We start from the raw sequence: 20572 nt of genomic DNA, 5'->3' as shown, positions 1-20572 counted from the left end.
GAGGACCTCAACAAGTGTTCCTGACACAGGAGGCTTCCTGTCAGGAGGGAGCGGAAACACCAATACGGACGGTGCCACGTCAGGAGGGTACAGAAATAATAGAGAAGGGCAGAACAACAACAATGCGAACAATAATAATAGTAGCCGAAGTCGAATTCAATACGATGCGAACGGTCGGCCGATGGTTCAATGCCGAGCATGCAATTTGTGGGGCCACTTTGCCAGAAACTGTATAACGACCAACACACCAAAGTTATTATGCAAATGGTGCGGTCTTGGAGATCATGAAGATGCCAAGTGCCCAAAGTCAGGAGTGAATTTAATCACCATCGAGACGAATGAAGAGGAGGTTCTGGCAATCACTCGGAAGCAAGCAAAACTATACCCCGACCCGACAAAAGAAAAGAAGAGACTGGAGGAAGCACGGGCAAAAATCAAGAAAGCAACAAAAGCGGAGAAAACACATTTGAAGGACACTACCGGTAACTCAGCAAGGAACTGCACAGAACAGTATATAGTACGACAAACATTACAAACTAAAGTACTCGTCAAAGTAAGTGACCTACTGCTCTCAATGCCTCAACTCCGCTCAGCACTCACAAGCATCACTCCAACTGCTACACTACCAGGAGAACACGGAAGGGAGCAAGAAAGTGGAGCAAGTACAGCAAATAGAAGGGAGAAGGAAAGTGGCGCAAGTGCAGAGGATCCAATGCTGCTAGTGCTCTCATCCGAACAACATCCGACAGTCGTCGAGATGGAAATTCTGGGAACTGATCTAACAAACACGATTGTGGAAGAAGGGTCTGGTGTGAATGTGTTACCGAAGGATACCTAGAAGAGGTTTGGACAGCCGACATTGTGGCCACCTACGTTCCAATTATTAACGGCAAACCAACACGAGATCAAACCATTGGTACTCCTGATGGCACAGCCGGTGACTATCAGAACACAGTCATTCCTGCTCGACTTCGTCGTCATCCCGCTAAAGAGGAGAGGATATGACACCATTCTACGCCGAGGATGGCTCATACAAGCAAAGGTTAAGCACGACTGGAAGAAGAATACTCTATCAATGGAGCGCGGAAGCAGAAGATTCATAATTGACCTGCACACATAAATGGTAGGTGAGGAGGCAGCATTGTCAAACTCAGAAGGTGAAAGCGAGAGTGATGACGAGGGGAAGAAGACAATGGAACCTGATGAAGAGGGAGTATTGAGACTGGAAGGAGGCTCGAATGAGGACAACCTAGACTAGTTGAACGGCCTTTTCCACTGGCAGATGGAGGATTATGAGCTCTTTCCGAGTTGTAATATGTTAAAGGTCGACGAAGGTGAGAAAGAAGAGGGAAATGAATGTTCGAAAGAATACAGAGAGGTGGAAGAAGGAAAGGCGATTAGGAGTGAAACAGAAGGGAAGAACATACAATATGAACCCAAAAAATGGAAAGATTCCACCGTACGACCACGCAAAAAGGAAATGTTATGTCAAACCACAGATAAAGCAAAAAGGTGCCGGCAGCAAGGAAGACACATCATACAGTCTACACAAGAAACAAAAAGGAAGGGTTTAATCAAAGTTGCCGCAGTACAGAGTGAAAGTTCTAAAATCAAGAATACAACTATCGACGACAAGGAATGGCAGCCGACGGAATTCATGGTACGCGATATGGAAAACCTGATGGAGAGATCAGGTAACTTAAATAAACTTCAACGATTGCAGACACAAAAGGCCATGGAGGTGATGCAAAATAGGCGCAAAGCATGGCATGATAAACACTTGAAACTGAACAAGCTCCAAACAGGACAGTTGGTGTTGAGGTATGGCGGACAGAACAAAATTAAACCAGGGAAGTTTAAAGGCAAATGGGTCAAACCATACAAGATAAGGGAAGTTGGTGATAATGGAGCAATAAAAGTGGACATTAGACAGACAAAAAGTACCAGTAGGACTTGGAGTTGGTGTTGGACGTGAAGTTGTCTTGGTGGATGCATAGAGAGCTCGAGAGGAGTTGATCATCCAGTTGAAGGCAGTACAACACTTGGCTCAGGGTACCCAGGAGTTGGAAGCAGAGAAAGCGTCACAAGTGGCTATCAAGGTCAGCTAAGGAAACAGTATTATGTTAGCAGAGGCTACAGATGCAACATGGTGCAGGCAAGGGACAAATGTGAAAGTTGTCTCAAATATTTTGTAATTGTCGTCTAGAGACGACTTTTTCTTTTGGGGGGGATGATGTTGTCGATAAATATTGTGTAGCCGACAAGGTGTGTCTCAGGATGTATGTCGTCGGTAAATACTGTGTAGCCGACGGGCCCTTCGGGAAGGTTCTTGTTATGTAGCTGACGACCCTTCAGGAAGGTTCTTCGAGAAGTATATATACACCCTCCGAGATCATTGTAATCATCATAAGCATAATGTAATCTCTTTAGCATATGCGAGTAATACAAGGAGTTCTGTTGTTCTTGTCTATTCTTTGTACGCATTAATCTATTTACCCCAGTACAGTAAACAGTGTCAAGAAGCTGATCACTATGCTCAGAAGATATGTACCCACCAAGCTCCTCATGCTGTCCTCATCATATTTATATGCATACAAACCCAGGTCCCCAATGTCAAGGCACTGATCACTCTTCCAAGAAGAAATGTACTCACTCTTCTCCATGGGCATATCATGGATATCAAGTTTGTATCCATCTGGACAAAACTCACTATAAATGTCGAAGCAAAGGCTGTAGTTTTATCCTTTCCTTCATACAACCTCAACCACAGTAGCTGCATGCATGATCAAAGAGTTGTCCTGAAACTCTGTCACAAAGTCCTCATGTTTCAGGGCAATCTCTCCTTCAACTTTTTCTACTTTTGACAGCTCTTTATTCACCTACTCCTTGGTCTCAAAAAGATCCATTCTTCTGAAATCTTTAGAGCTAGGCAAGTGTATCTTCACTCTCTTCCTCCTCTAACTCTTCTCATCCCAATACTCATAAAATGACAAACGATGTCTGGTCACACTACAAAGAGTGCCATATGCTGCCAAGGCATTCCTAAAGTCATTCATAATCTGCTGAGTAGTAAAACTAGTCTCATCACCATGTGTTTGATTTCCCTCTGTCATACTCAAAATTTCTCTATGAACATGTCCGTCATGGAACTTAATTTTCTTTCCATTCTAATATGCAACTACAGATCCTATATGGATGTTTATTTAATAGCTAGTCAAAAAATTATTGATCACAAGATCAGTGCTTGCACAGCCTAGGCAACCTTAAACTTCCAGTTGTCTAGACAAATAGCCAAAGGTATAGTGTGTACAGATGAATACTTTGTGTAGTCGTACAAAATTCCCTCTGCTTGGTGGAATCTTTGGCGTTTCATAGCATTGCCTCCTCCAACTTACTCTATGAACATGTGCATCATGGAACTTAATTTTCTTTCCATTCTAATATGCAACTACAGATCCTATATGGATGTTTATTTAATAGCTAGTCACAACATTATCGATCACAAGATCAATGCTTGCACAGCTTAGGCAACCTTAAACTTCCAGTTGTCTAGACAAATAGCCAAAGGTATAGTGTGTATAGATGAATACTTTGTGTAGTCATACGAAATTCCCTCTGCTTGGTAGAATCTTTGGCATTTCATAGAATTGCCTCCTCCAACTTAAGCAGACAACATCTGCAAAATGTGCCACTTGCAATATCTTACTACTTGATGATAGCAATAAACATCAAAGGATATCCATTCAAAAAGGATCTTCTGACAGACTATTCATGCTATACCATATCTTCTATCACTATTAGTTTAATGTGCAAATAAAGGCATAATCAAGACTACTATCTTCTATTTTGTGACTGGGAGCAAGTATCCAGGAGTGACAATCCTTCTGTAAAGTCGGTATTAACATAGAAAGTATGCAAGTGACTATCAAAGTGAAGCCAAATCATTACGTTTTCTTGTACATGGATTGAGAAAATGCATTGAGATTTTTGACACATGATTTTGTTCCAAGAATCAGCCATAATGGTTTTTCTAAAAAGTAACTACCAAAAATAATATTTAAAATTAACAAGACTTGTTTTGCACCCACATATAGAACCATGACAGAATGTGCAGATATCAACTCCTTTGCTAACATGACAATGATAGACATTGAAATGTTTCTACCCACTGAAAGTTATAAATGTAATCAAATCTTCATTTGAATTCATGAACTCAGAAATCTATGAAGGTTGAGATCTGTATGGTTATTGGTATTAATTATTTTTTACACCATTGTTCCAAGAGAGACTTTTTGTAAGTTTGTAAACAATTAACAACTTTCTTCTAGGAGAGTAACAATAGAAAGTCCCCTATTCATTCCTAATTACTTTATTTAGTTATTTCTCAGACTATTTAGGTAATCAAGATGCACCATATGAAGGTTAACAAAAACTTTACATGAGTAGATAATTGTAATGTCCCCTTTCTAGCATTCATAGCATGATGTTGTCGTTAGCCTATTTCCCCACAGTCTCGTAGGCTAACTAGGATATTAAAGGGGCTTAGAGGCCATTTGGCCTAGACAGTTTCAGTTGCAGGTCTTTCTGAGGGGTTCTGAGGCAACTTTGGGCATACTTACTATTTATAGTAAGTCATCTTAGACATGGCCGGACATTCAATCACAGTGATATGTCGATGGTAATTGTTTAAAATCGACAGGAAAACTTATTTATCATTGATAAGATTTGTTATGCATTGATAAAGCCATTTTATAAAGTTAAATTTAAATATTTAACTTTATTAATGCATAGACTATAGTTTGTGGGAAATATTTAAATTAAAAGAGTTCCCTTTATTTTTATAACACATTGGAGACATAAGGTACATAAAGGGAGTTATGTTTTATCCCACATTGAGAAAACGAAGGATTGAGCTCTTGTGAGAACACTATAAAAGAAATGGAAGAGCTTTTTTTTTTGTATGCTTGGATGAAGATTAATGTTATGTTACTGGATATCTGATTATCGGGCTTGGAGGACGGAATCCCTCTTTGCTAGCATTCTCTTCGCTGTTGGAAGACACAGTCAGGAGGATCAAGGGTGTTTTCACTTCAAGAAACACACTGAGTTTCATTTGGAGCGTTCGCATAAAGAAATTTACAAGGGTTTGAGGTGCAGATCTGAAGTTAGTTATTGCTATAGTGCCGCATGAACAGTATTTTGCTATAGTCGGCATGAACAATATTTTGCTACAGTACGGCGTGAATAGTGTTGGTATCAAGTTTACTTGTTTTTCTGGCTGATTAGAAGTTTGGAGGGCTGCCGACTACATCTGTAAAATACTACGGCAACTAATTCCAGGTTTCTTCTGTCAAATTTTGATACTTTGCATAATAATTGTTGAATACAAGTCTGAATAGTTGTTACAGCCTTTAAGGCAGCTGTAAGTGCACATCTACATTTAAAAATCACCCTTTTATCAGCAGATTGAAAGAGTTTCCAAATTTTTCATATACTGTTGAATGTGTGCCAAGTGTTTGTGAAAATGTTATGATGTGTATTATGCATTTTAATGTCACTTCATAGTTATTCGTAAATCTACTCATTGGAAAGCAATTTATTGAGGAAATCAGCTTTATGAGTTTGCATACAAAGTGTTTGACAATATTCCTTAAGTTAAATTTCTACAAGTCAAAGTTCAAATCAGGAGAGGATATTACAGTGGTATCAGAGCTATAAGTCCTGCCATCCTGTGGAGGTCTTATAGGAAATTTGGAACTGGCGGATAGAGGGGAAAGTGTTTGATGAAATGTCAAAACACTAAAATCAGAGCATTTATGTTTGAGCATGCGACAGGGGCCTTATAATTTCCACAATACTAGAGCAAGACAAAGTAGGAGTTCAGACCTGCAAAGCAAATAGTCTAGTTCATCCGTGTAGGGGGGTATAGAATCCAATCATACAGACACAGCGGAGGTATTCTTTGATCAAGACAGCAATATGGGTGACCGAGATGACAAGAATACAAGATTAGGTGGAGGCGGGAATGCCGGTCCAGAGCCTGGAGAGGAAAGATTCTTACAGTTATTAGAGACCTTGGTACAGGGTCAGCGAGTAGCAGAACAAAGGGCACAGGAACAGAATCAGAGATTGGATCTTATGATGCAAATGATGGCTCGTCAAATGGGGTTGAATGTTAACATGGGTGGAGGAAATAATCAGAATGGTAACAATCAGAATGGAAATGATCAGGATGGGACACATAATGGAGATGAACAAGTTGGAAACAATTTCGGTCATGCACCCCAGCGAGCTAGGACAGTGAGTTCAAGGCCCATGATTCCTACATTTCCTCCTAGAGCTCCAGAGCAGCTCGTACCAGAGCCCCAAATTACTGATATACAGGACCAATTGAGAAGAGATTGGGAAGCCGGAGGGCCAAATTTTACTGCTGCAATTACCTTTAGGGAGTATATGGATGTGCGGATGAAACATATGCCACGTGGACATGACAGGAACCAGAGCTATGAGCTACGGAAGAAAGTAGGGAGACTTGAGTTACCATATTATGATGGCTCAAGAAAGCCTACAGCAAGAACTTGGGTTCAAAAGCTTGACACATACTTTCAATTGAACCCTATGCCCGAGGAAGAAGCTATTAAGTATGCAGCAATTCATCTGGATGGGTTAGCACACGAGTGGTGGCATCATGGTATGGTCACTATGGGACATGCACACATTACCTCATATGTGGAGTTTACAGAGAGGCTGATTGAACGTTTTGATAGAAAGGATCCAGAACTCCATTTCAAGGAGTTAGCTCAGCTTAAACAGTGGCGATCATTGGAAACATACATTTCAGAGTTTCAGAAACTTGCAGTGTTAGTAACAGATGTATCTGAACGGAAGATACTAGTTCTATTTATGGATGGGTTAGCTGATCCGTTGAGAGGGTGGATTAAAGCTCTCAACCCTCCCACTTTGCAGGAAGCCATTAAGAAAGCTTGTGACATGGATTCCTCTTCATCTTCAAAAAATAAATTCCAGGCAAAGAGTTTCCCTTCAAGGAAAGATAAGGACAGGAAACCTTTTCATAAAGAGTTTCAGCCAGCTAAGGAGGAAAGTAAGAGGTTGGACAATGAGACACTTAATGATCTCAGGAAGAAGAAGCTTTGTTTTCATTGCAGGGAGCCTTGGGATTTGTCACATAAGTGTCCATTGAAAGCAAAAGCTAAGCAGATGGAGTACTTTTCAGCCGAAGAGTCAATAGGTGGAGATTCAGAGCAGTCATCCGAATCAGATGGAGATGATGATAGTTCTTCATAGGAGGAAGCACGCGGTGATAGCACGATAGATCAAGGCCATTCTGGATTGGCCACCACCGAGGAACACTTCACAACTCAAGGGATTTCTCGGGCTTTGTGGGTTCTACCGCAGATTTGTGAAGGGATTTTCACAGATAGCAGCACCACTTACAGATTTGACATGGAAAGATAGTTTCAAGTGGTCAGAGAGGGCTCAGGATTGTTTTGACAGGTTTAAGGAGCTAATGAGTACATGTCCTGTTTTAGCCATTCCAGATTTCACCAGGCCCTTTGAGCTGCAGTGTGATGCCTCGGGAGAGGGCATAGGAGTTGTTCTCATGCAAGACAAACATCCCATCGCATATGAGAGTAGAAAATTACGAGGTGTGGAGAGAACCTACAGCATCTACGACAAAGAGATGCTAGCAATCATGCACGCGCTAGCTAAGTTCAAGCAGTACTTAGTGGGAAGCCGGTTCACAGTAAAAACATATCATAATAGCTTGAAACATTTCCTTGGACAGAAGGACCTTGATGACAAGCAACAAAAATGGGTGAGTAAATTACAGGCCTATGATTTCGACATAGCCTATGTCAAAGGGAAAAAAAATATTGTTGCAGATGCTTTATCTAGAAGGCCTCATTTGCTTGCTGTTGGGATAGTCATGGATGATTGGAGAGAGATGATCTTGGCAGAATATGCTAAGGATAGTTGGGCATCTAGCATTATTGAGGGAGCTATTCAAGATAGTCGATACACTGTCGTAAATGATCTGATCATCTACAAGGAAAGGATTTATTTAGTACCCGGGTCTGCTTTGAAGCAGAAGATTTTGAGGGCATTTCATGATTCACCAATGGCAGGACATCCCGGAGTCTTTAAGACATATCAGCAGGTGAGAGAGCGCTTCACTTGGAAAGGATTCAAATCAGAGGTGCTTCAGTTTGTGAGGGAATGCCCTATGTGTCAGCAAAACAAACAGGAACATTCTTTTCCGGGTGGTTTACTACAGCCCCTACCCATACCAGAGAAGAAGTGGGAGAGCATTTCCATGGATTTTATCACAGGCCTCCCCAAGGCACAGGGTCGGGATTGTATCTTTGTTGTGGTAGATAGAGTGACGAAATTTGCACATTTCTTTGCAATTTCGTCTACATATTCAGTAGCACAAACAGCAGAACTATTTTTTCGAGAGGTATTCAGACTACATGGGATACCACGGAGCATAGTCAGTGACAGAGACAACAGATTTATGAGCCACTTTTGGCAGGAGTTGTTCAGGTTATGTGGAACAGAGCTCACTCCGAGTACCAGCTACGACCCCCAAACTAATGGGCAGACAGAGATAATGAACAAATGGGTTGAGGGGTACCTTCAAAACTACATTGCAGGAGAGCAGAAGGCTTGGGTGAAGTGGCTACATCTAGGGGAGTACTGCTATAATACCTCTTTCCATATGTCTATTCAAATGTCCCCTTTTATGGCACTGTACGAGTATGATGCTACTAATTTTTTGGATTTGTTATTTGGAGACAGCAGAGTGCCTAAGGCCAAGGATGCTTTGCAGGAATGCCAGGACATTATGCGATCCTTGAAAGAAAATTTGCAAAAAGCTCAAAATCAGCAGAAGCAATATGTTGATCAGCACAGGGTTGAGAGGTCTTTTGAGGTGGGAGATATGGTGTACCTCATGTTACAGTCGTATAGACAGTCCTCTCTCAAGAAGAGTGGAGCAGAGAAATTGAAACCACGCTACTATGGACCGTTCAAAGTAATCAAGAGAGTGGGCGAAGTAGCTTATGAGTTGGAGTTGCCTGCAGACAGTAAAGTGCATAATGTGTTCCATGTGTCACGCCTTAAGAAGGCATTGGGTCACAATGTGGTGCCTTCAGTAGTATTGCCACCTCTTGATGATGAGGAAAAGCTTATCTTGGTTCCCGAGGCCATACTTGACTCCAAGGAGAGGGTGCTTCGCAGGAGGACTATCAGGAAGTATCTAGTGAAGTGGAGGAACCTACCTGTCGAGGATGCTACTTGGAAAAATGAGCAGATATTGCAGCATCCAGAGCTGAAATTGCTTGAGAACAAACAATTTTGGAAAGGGCGGATTGTAATGTCCCCTTTCTAGCATTCATAGCATGATGTTGTCGTTAGCCTATTTCCCCACAGTCCCATAGGCTAACTAGGACATTAAAGGGGCTTAGAGGCCATTTGGCCTAGACAGTTTCAGTTGTAGGTCTTTCTGAGGGGTTCTGAGGCAACTTTGGGCATACTTACTATTTATAGTAAGTCATCTTGGACATGGCCGGATATTCAATCACAGTGGTATGTCGATGGTAATTGTTTAAAATCAACAGGAAAACTTATTTATCATTGATAAGATTTGTTATGCATTGATAAAGCCATTTTATAAAGTTAAATTTAAATATTTAACTTTATTAATGCATAAACTATAGTTTGTGGGAAATATTTAAATTAAAAGAGTTCCCTTTATTTTTATAACACATTGTAGACATAAGGTACATAAAGGGAGTTATGTTTTATCCCACATTGAGAAAACGAAGGATTGAGCTCTTGTGAGAACATTATAAAAGAAATGGAAGAGCTTTTTTTTTGTATGCTTGGATGAAGATTAATGTTATGTTGTTGGATATCTGATTATCGGGCTTGGAGGACGGAATCCCTCTTTGCTAGCATTCTCTTCGCTGTTGGAAAACACAGTCAGGAAGATCAAGGGTGTTTTCACTTCAGGAAACACACTGGGTTTCATTTGGGGCGTTCGCATAAAAAAATTACAAGGGTTTGAAGTGCAGATCTGAAGTTAGTTATTGCTATAGTGCCACATGAACAGTATTTTGCTACAGTCGGCATGAACAGTATTTTGCTACAGTACGGCGTGAACAATGTTGGTATCAAGTTTACTTGTTTTTTCGGCTGATTAGAAGTTTGGAGGGCTGCCGATTACATCTGCAAAATACTACGGAAACTAATTCCAAGTTTCTTCTGTCAAATTTTGATACTTTGCATAATAATTGTTGAATACAAGTCTAAATAGTTGTTGCAGCCTTTAAGGCAGCTGTAAGTGCACATCTACATTTAAAAATCACCCTTTTATCAGCAGATTGAAAGAGTTTCCAAATTTTTCATATACTGTTGAATGTGTGTCAAGTGTTTGTGAAAATGTTATGATGTGTATTATGCATTTTAATGTCACTTCATAGTTATTCGTAAATCTACTCATTGGAAAGCAATTTATTGAGGAAATCAGCTTTATGAGTTTGCATACAAAGTGTTTGACAATATTCCTTAAGTTAAATTTCTACAAGTCAAAGTTCAAATCAGGGGAGGATATTACAATAATATCAAGATTTTTTGAAATAAAAATCAAAAGAATAATTTGCAGCAAAAAAGATGTTGGGAATTGCAAAATGTAGTACCTTGAGCAATTACAAGGAACAAATTGGAAGGTGATGCCACTTTGTATTGCAACTTCACTTTTGATTTCCTATTGAGCCAGAAAGCCCATTCCTAGACCATAAAAATAGATAATAAATATAAAAGTTAGTTTTGATATTCAGCATTCACAAAATCCATTACTGAACAATAAGATAAAAATGGTACCATTGAAAATAAGTTTTACTACTCGATATTGTCAAACCCTTAAATGTAGGCATAAATGGCGAATCATGACTTTCCATTGTGTTTTGATAATACAAGTGCAAATTATCATAAAAGGAAAGTATACATGCCTTGTGGTAAAATCCAGGGATGGTAACATCATGGTCAACAGACCACTCCTTCTCATCATCAAGACTAGGTGGACTCTGAAACCCATACAATCTAGGGCCTGGAGCTAGTTCACGATTTTTTACCTGTAAAGCCACAAGGAGACAAGCCAAACACAACAGATTATATAAAGTAAAGATGCATCCCCTAATACAACTCTCCACCAAAATATCCCAATCCAAAAGGATCGTTTGAAAATACTCACAGAGATGCTTTGCACAAAAAACTTATTGGCTTTTACAAGCCGAGAATAGTTGAGGCCCATTTCCAAATGTTCAGAACCATATAAACCAAACAGCATCCACAATGATCCTAGTGACCAGTCAAAGTATCAGTATAAAATTAGTCAGGAATAAAGAAGCTAAATAAATAGACAACATAGATCCTCCGTTAATTAGCTTAGTCCAAAAGAACGAAAATATTTTCTCTACAAGATACAAACAATAACAATTGTCTGATTCATAAATGCACCTGAACCAAGATAGAAATCGAAAACTTAAACTTTCCTCCTAACTTCATGAAAAGAACAGATTGTGCTAGAATCACCCAGGATATACCCAAGTGATAGAACTGTCAATATAATGTTTCCATCTCCTTGGAGGAAGAACTTTATATTAAACAAATAGAGTTGTTTCAAAGGGTATTCAACATTTTCAGTCAATCTGCCAAATATGACAAACGAAATTATCAGAGTTCAAAATCAACGACTCAGTCGACTCAACTGACTTGGACTTGACAACGGAATAAAAACTCAGCAAATTAAAAATCAAAAAAAATCAGGACTACCAAAAAGTCAGCATACTAGCCAAGTACACACCATGAGTTTCTATATAAAACATGCCAAGACTCACCCAAGCATCAATGGGCAAGTTCCTCGGCTGTGAATAAATCTGATAAGTTTTTTATACCTAGATTAATTTATACAGGTTCTTTCCTCAGTATTTTCTTTATTTTAAAATTCTTGAAATTACTTTTCTAATGTTCTTTTTAGGAATCATGTTCTTTATTTCTATATAATGGATACCAAATCACAACTAACTGACCTTGAGTAATTTTACCCTTTTTTGGCCACTTGTTTATTTTGCAATCATCATACAGCTTAGTTCATACCAAGGGTAGTGTAACAGTTATTAACCATCAGTCTTTACTCCATTCTTATGAATAATTGGAGATGAGTGCTTCAATATCAATTTATTCTGCTCTAAGTTTGAAATCTATGGTTGTAGTCTCTTGTATAACACACAGACCAAGTTAATCTAATTAGAAAACTACATTTAATATATATATCAAATTCAATTGTTATGGTTCTTGACTTACTAATACAACAAATACACAGTAGCCATCAAGATATTTTGTACTTGAAAATAATCAAACTGCATTTCAGGTCATCAGTTTGTTGTATTCCAGGTACAAACGAAAAATGAAGGTCAAATTTTAGGATTCAAAAACTTTAGTGTACTTTTCCAATGATTTATTAGTCACTGAGAATCAAAGCTTCTAATAGACATATTGTCTATTGACAATCCTCTTTAAAAATCTAGATTCGTACTAGTTTTTAAATTTTAGACAAAGCTTTGACTTAACTTCCACTATATCATCATATGGTATTCTAATCCAGGAGATTATAGAACTCAGTTCACACTGTGCTAAAGCTGCAGCACTGGATGTTACTTGCTGTCTTCACCACAAGATTTAGCATCATCCCAATCACAAATAACCAAAGCATGAAGCCCATATTTGGCATATCCAAAACCCCTTGATTCTGACAGGATAAACCGTCTTACAGCCTTCTTTAGAAGTAAATGAATAACCCAATAAAGAACAGAACATGAATCAGTCACCCACAAGAGGTGCTATTTGTAACTTGCCCAGGCGTGTCCTCAATTTCTACTATTGCAAACTAATATAATACAACATATCAAATAAGCTGATAGTTGTAAGCCTTCGAACTGGTATACCCAAATTCTGAATATAGTTTGACGGGCCTTGTGAAAGTGGTGAACATGGACATCAACCTGATTGTCATTAGTCCCTCCACACTCACTTCTTATCATCGTTTCTTTGAAAATAAAAGTAATTTATCGAAACTGGCCATATGTTTCCAACCCCCATCACCTTTGTCTAAGCTCCATGTGACATGGCTGTCCCAAAGAAACAATAGCCTGCAAAAAATTGCAATTGAACATGATTAATCATGGAAGACGGGCATTTTTTTCCAAAATCATCGTGTGATTCATGAAAAAAAAAGTTGACCAGATAGTCAACATTTTTTTTTGTTTAAATTTGCATTATAATTGCCATAAAACTGGCAAGACAATACAAAAAATATGCTGGAACCCACAAAAAAAAGGCCCGCAGACCCTAAAAACCCCTGAAATTGCTATAAATCCAACCACAAGACAAGAGGTAGCACAATGGTAGGAGAAAAATGTGAAATAGAGATCAAATAATAACTTGACATATCTCCTATTGCTTCTTTGGTTCCCACTAACAGATAAACCTAAGACGCACTTCTTAAGGCAAAAGGTGATATCCAACTTTAAGTTCCTCAAATATTTCCTTCATTCTCAGTAGCAAATCAGATCATCTATTCAACCTCTTGCCTATAATCTAATAATTAATTGTATGCTTTAGGCAAGGGGCCACTGGCATATGATTAATGTTCTCAACCTCCTCAATAAATAAGCTGTACTCTAGGTGCCAACGATGGGGCTTGCTTTCAATACAGCTGCATTAACAAATTCAACACTTCCATATCAAAACAAGCCATGGAAACATTTATCTCATGAATAGATAAGATGAGTTAACATTTCTGACCTTTAGGGTAAATTCGATCAAAACACCTATAATAGTTCGCTTATTATTTCTATCACTGCTTAATTTTAAGTTTAATGGTTAATTGTGCCATATATTCTTACCATTGCTAAAGAAAAATATCACAAATAACTGGACCTACATATTATCTCAAGTGAAACAAATCTTTTCACAATAATACTAGCATCTACAAAGAAATTGATGCTCTCCCCCATATCTAGACTTGTATAATAGTTACTAATTGGTTTTGCAGACAATATAGAGTTGGGGTAATATACTTTTCCCTTGTCATTGTGCAAAAACACTGCTGTAAGGATGTTCATTTCTTCCACAACCATCTGTATCATTCAAAAACCAAAGTTGCATGGTGCAGATTCAAAAACTTACATTGCTTAGCTGAGACAATATGATTGTTAGAGTGAAAATAAAAAAACATGACTTTAACTATTAAAAATGATTGTCTACATTAAGAAAGGAACCTTGAGGTTGTCTCCCTTGATCACACAATCCAGATACATTATTCAGCATATGAGCATCCTTATTCAAGAAAGGATTGAGTATTTGGCATTTCACCTCAAAACATTAAGCATTCCATTTTATATGTTGTAGTGTAACAAAACTCACATCAACAGGTTCACTAGTGAATCTTGTGCACTCCTCTTGTCTACTTTAGCTATAAAAAAAACTTATTTACCCATTTTAGTCATTTGTCAAAATTAGTAAATATTTCAAGCTTTTAGAAGCATATGTCTTACGAATTACTACTGACACTTAGTTGTTCATAATACATATACTTATCAATTAAAATATGTTAGGAAATAATGTTGATACTCAAGCTGCAGGCAGCAAATTCGATATGTTAGCTTTCATTTCCTGTGCAACAAAAGGTTCCCTGCATTCATTTCCTGTGCAACAAAAGGTTCCCTGCATAACTGTTAAAAATGCCAACTGTTTGTTCCTTGAAAACAATCCTACTGTTTATGGAGGTTATTTTCTACAATTATTAGTTAAACTCTACTTCATTTACTCTCATATGCTACAGAAATGCCTTTAAATTTTTAAACAGCAGCAGTTTTTGTCTCTTTTTCTACAACATTTTTTTTCAATAAAATCTTATACTTTGGCTTGCTGATTTTTCCCCAAAAGATTTTTGTTGTAATGGCCTGTCCTATCTACAGCATCAAAATTGCAACTCCGCCCCTACAGGGTTTTGCCTATTTTAGCTATAATGTACCATAAGAGCAATAGGAAAAAAAATTCAATTATCAGGTTTTCTTTGGGGAGGGGAGGTGTGTGTTAATTATTAAAGCATGTCACCAATTGTTCATAACTTTATACTATAGAGGCAAAATTCTGTTCCAAAGACCCTTCAAAAAAAATTAGACTACTCACAATCTCTGTTATATCCAAGTCTGAAATAAAACTAATCAAAATCTTCCTTGCGCAAGGAAACTGTGCTCCTTGACATGGTTTAGGAAGTTCTATGACTATCTCTAGTGTCCTGGGTAGCTTCATATCTACCCTGGCAGCACACATTTTGGAAAACAATTAAATTGTTTGGAGTTGGACAGCTCAAAAGATATTTGCCACACAAAGAAGTCCTGGCTAGCATATGTAAGCACCGCACTTCATCAAGAAGTCCATGGTGCCAAAACAAGGACCATATCCATGGGTAACGAACTTTCACATACAGGTATGTAGGATTTCATATCAAGGTTTTCACCAGTGAAAAGGATCTTAAGGATCTGAACATGGATCAGAGAGCCTTCTTGGAGTATGATAAGGCAAAAAGGACAATATGAACAGAGGGGAAGACCACTTCATACATAGGGGCCTCCCAACACCCATCTACAAGCTGCCTGACAGGCAAATTGAGGTAGCCACAGAAGCCATTTTAGAAGCCCATTTCACAGGATCCTCTGCCTAAACAACATTGCCCTACAGTCAAATCTCACCTCCCAAATTTTGCACGTCTATATGAAATTTTGTAAGGTGCATTTCATATTTACAATAAGGGACAGCTCAAGTGAAGCAACACAGAGAATCCTTCCTAGTAAGCTAAAAAACGGAAAAACCAATATCAAATTTCCATCAGTCTCAAACAGCAGAATACAAAAGGAGAGGAAGAAACAGAGGAGACAAAAGAAGAGGTTGAGGCAGCCAAAGAGGAAATAGCTGCATCAGTATAGCTGATCAATAACCATACGATGAGCTGGTTAGTACAGTGGATCAACATGTAATAAACATGTAGGATGATGTGGCAGCAGGACCTCGCATGGTCTTGGGTGGGATGTTATCATGTTTCTGATAGCACAATTGTGATTTCTATTTGGGTGGATGTATCTATCCCACAGAAATAATAGTTGTGAAATAAATAAAGTTCTCAGGTCACCGCAAGCACTTATAGCTTTTTCATTATGACACATGAAATTAAGAACAGATTCCCATTTGTTGTGCTCTGATTGTCCTTCTCTAGAATATTATAATTAATAGAAAGGTCGATTATGACAAACATATTGCCAATTCAGGTACTCAATTCTCCTCTAAACAAAATGAAGGCTATTTTCCAGAGTATGGAGCTCTTTATTACCAAATTTCCAATTGCAAATGTTAATAAAGCCATCAGAGGATTAAAGAAAGGAGCTGAAGAGCCCAAGAAACATCTGTTCTTAGCATCATATTGAGCATAAAAGTTATACTCTATTTGTGTCAAAAGCAACATTATATGATTATTTATTGCAATCATGTTCTCCGGGTGTTGTGTGTATTAGGAAAGGAAAACAGGTACATTTCGTAGGAAAAAACTAGAATAAAGGGGCAACTTCATATCTAGAATTAGAATTTCTAAATACGTTTGGTAGCTCTCCAAATTAATTGAGTTTTAACCACCTGGTATGGTGGATTTATGGAAGATTGACTGGATTTATTGCCAACTAATTTGATTTACTTTCTTACAAGTGGTTGTATAATTTGTTGAGATAACCTCTCTTAAAAAAGAAGGCATATTGTATTGTAAAAGGGATGGAGAAAGGGAAGAAAAAGATAACTCTTAATTATTCAACAATTATATTTTTCGTAACTTTCAGCTTCCTTTCATTTATGGGTTGAGGCAGGCATGGAGATTGCCCTTGGATGCAGAAAAGATGGGCACTTTGTTAGCATAAGGAGGAGAGATCCATAGCCCGTTAAAATATAGATAGAGAAAATGCTTTATATTAGTTCAGTTCACTTCCTTTATAAACTGCCTAGATCCAGATTTCACCAATAACAGGATCTCTAGATTAAATTTGATCTCTAAGCTAACAATTTATAAGGGGTAAGTACGAGATAATTTCCACAGCAAGTCAAATTGTGATATTGCTATCAGGATTTCACTGCGTAGTCTTTGAGTCAAACTCATTGACCTATATTTCATGAGTAGTGATTCAACATGAATCCATCTCTCGTGAGAACAAATGGAACACTTAGCACTTGTTGGATCTAGGTGATACTCTTAAGGGGCTTTCTAATGAATGGTTCATAAGGCACAACACTTGGTGGAGGTTTTACAAATGGGGTTACAAGCAAAGTGGGTTTAACTATGCAGAAAACTTTGTACTTAAGCGCGCTCAAGCTGGAGTAGTACTGGGATGGGTGACCTCCGGGGGGAAGTCCCGGTGCTTCACCACTATGAGCATCACTTAGATCCAATGAGTATTAAGTGTTCTATTTATTCTCATGAGAGATGGATTCATGTTGAATCACTACTAATGAAATATGGGTCAATGAGTTTGACTCAAAGACTATACAATTAAATCCTGATAACAATATCACAATTTGATTTGCTGTGGAAATTATCTCCTACTTATCACTTGATGAGCTTAAGGGACTTTCTAATGAATGGTTCATAAGGCACAACACTTGGTGAAGGTTTTGCAAATGGGGTTACAAGCGTGGGTTTAACTATGGAGAAAACTCTGTAGTTAAGCGTGCTCAAGCTGGAGTAGGACAAGGATGGGTGAACTCCCAAGAAGTCCCGGTGCTTCTGTGAGCATTATCTAGATCCAATGAGTGCTAAGTGCTCTATTTATTCTCATGAGAGATGGATTCATGTTCAATCACTACTCATGAAATATAGGTCAATGAGTTTGACTCATATACTACACAGTTAAATCCTGATAGTAATATCACAATATATAATGGATTGAATGCTCAAAAGGCCAGATTGCTGCTGATTAGATTGATTATCTTGGGCTGAAGGAAATGTTTCCTCAATATTGATAGCTTGATCATTGCATCATCAAGAGCAATCACCACATACAAAGGAGCAGCATCGTAATTCTAAAGTTGAACTTAAATTCTAAAGTTGAACTTAAATACTGAGATGCTACCGAATATTTGTGGGAATTGTCTATTAAAATGGTAGTCTTGGTGTACTAGATTTTTCTGAAAAAATTGCAATTGGTTTTTTAAGGTACATAGCCTGAAAAAACTGTTGTTAAGAACTAAAATTACACAAGAATCTTATCCTCCAGACTCCGCTCCAAGTGAAGTAATTCCTTCCATGAGAGACTTATTTAATTGTCAAATGACAAAATGAAATTTAAAACGAAATAATACAAAAACAACTTCCAAAAATGAAAAGAATAATGTTATATATTACTAGAGAAACGATTGCCACGGAAGTGACATTCCAAGGGCTTCCAACGGGATCCCCACATTCAAATCCCTTAAAACAAGTTGAATGGAATGAACTCAAATGATAAATCATTGGGGCTTAAAAATAAGTCCATTGAATGACTTTGCGTGATGAATCAATTTGTCCTTAGGAGCTGAAGGGGGTATTCAAACATCCAGAAGACAAATTAGATGTCCATATACACAAATGAGCTTTTCAATCCAGGATCAAAATTTTGTGCAGGAGATACCTTGTGTGGAGGTACAATTCCTACGAAATGAAATCTAATAGTCTACCACATTCCGTAATGAGAACAACAACCGCAGCGAACAAGTACTATTTCTCGATGAATATGATGGAATAAATGTTAATTGTATAAATCTTTGAGTAAACTATCACATCTAATTCTGGGTGTGGTGTATGTAACGCATTATTCCTCAGTCGGTCCAAAACGATGCCCCTACCAGATGGCATCGAAGGCAAAAGAGTCTCTGGGAAAAACAATTACCAATTCATATAAAATTGTCTCAAAAAACAGGATTAAAACATGAAATTGGATAAAATATGGAAATTAAAACAGTATAAAGACATGAATTTGGATAAAACATGGCATCAAGCTCGCTAGGTGCAGTATCAACCAATTCAGAAGGTGGCATCTAAGTCGAAGGTTGATCTCGCATAAGAAATTTACCAAAAATTTGAAAAACAAAATTTGAAGAAAGAAATAATGAAAGAAAACGACTCTTACAATCTGAAACTATTTATACCTATTAGCGCACCGATTGAAGCTATGAAGCTCCAGCCCAAGCAGATGGATTTGCTAGACGACCTTCTGGAGCTTTCATGATGGTGGTAGACGATGACCGGAGGGTTTTCATACCCAGCAATCCAGGGATGATGTTGGACCCTGTTTTCCTGCTGCTCCAGTGAGCCACCCGAGCCCTCGCTAGAGAAGGCCGATCCACAGCTGCCATGATTACTGTTAATTGCTCCTCCAGACCCTTGCTGCCCAAAACTCGAACCTCCGCCCTTCATCAAATTTAACTGTTTTTTGCTTCTTGAGATTAAATTTTTTCTTCACTTATGCTCTTTCCAATATACTCAATTAAGTATATCTGATTATTGGTTTAGTTCTTGCCTAGAATTTCCGAAATTCTTCCTTTATTTGTCCGATATGCCGTATATCACTGTCTCTGTAATTTTTACTGTGGGAAATCAGGTCGCCCAGCTTGCTACTTAAAGATTGTCTTCACTACCTATCGTAGGCAAAGCGTGTGCACTTTGCGTGTTTTGCAAGCTACACAATTGTAAATTGTTTATACGTTTCGTTAAAGTTAGAACTGCTGTGGTTTGGACTAATTATCAAACCAGTACTCCATTAATTCAATTTCAAGAAAAACTAGTGTGTCCTTCACGAGGGGTAAGTACAAAGAAAATGAATGAGCAGTTGTGCCTAAATATTACAGTCTTTATTATTTCTGTTCAGCTCATTTAGGATCAATCTATTCCATTAAAGCTTCTGTTCCCCGTGTACGAACTGTTGAAATTAATGATATTCAACAGATTCAGAAGTGTGAGATCTTTAAATGTTTCAATTACTGATCCGATATACGAATAAATCCCAACCAATTGAGTGCATCCACCTTTGGAGGGTCGGTGAATCGAGTCATGATGTTATCTAAACTGGTTTTTTTGAATTTGTGGAAGGAGTATACGAATTTTAACGTTAGTCGATGGGACAGCCCGTCCAATGAAACCGACATCTGCAAATCATTCATCTTGTTTTAAAAAGTTCTATAGATTATTCTATGTAGTAATAACTTAATCAAATTAATTATTAAATGTTTAAAACAATATAATAGATCATTCTTGCTTCTAATTAAGCATAATGAAAATAGTTTTAATAGTGTCAATGGAGGATGGTTAAAATCAGATATGAAAAAGAAATATGTGATAATGACTAATAATGGCATATTAGTGTGTAATGGGAATACGGAATAAATATTAGTGGAGTTTTTAGTCAATTTATTG

General features: G+C 38.0%; 1 protein-coding gene across 1 annotated transcript in view; it reads right to left on the bottom strand.

Annotated features, from left to right (window-relative positions):
• LOC149569662 (E3 ubiquitin-protein ligase APD2-like) overlaps positions 1–20095 on the bottom strand; it is a 96740-nt gene extending 76645 nt beyond the window's left edge. The window contains exons 1-4 of the mRNA XM_089822383.1: positions 19309–20095; positions 11276–11382; positions 11034–11156; positions 10722–10812 (exon numbers count right to left, since the gene is read on the bottom strand). Of these exons, the coding sequence (XP_089678509.1) occupies positions 10722–10812; positions 11034–11156; positions 11276–11382; positions 19309–19576 (589 nt within the window). The 5' untranslated portion in view covers positions 19577–20095. The remainder of the gene's footprint in view (positions 1–10721; positions 10813–11033; positions 11157–11275; positions 11383–19308) is intronic.
• Between the last annotated feature and the right edge of the window lie 477 nt (positions 20096–20572).

This window comes from Cupressus sempervirens, chromosome 3 (genome assembly GCF_028749045.1).
Source record: "Cupressus sempervirens isolate cs-2001-9-10 chromosome 3, ASM2874904v1, whole genome shotgun sequence".
Classification (NCBI taxonomy): domain Eukaryota; kingdom Viridiplantae; phylum Streptophyta; class Pinopsida; order Cupressales; family Cupressaceae; genus Cupressus; species Cupressus sempervirens.
Note: the sequence above shows the minus strand (reverse complement) of the source record. Positions and strands in the feature narration are given on the sequence as shown.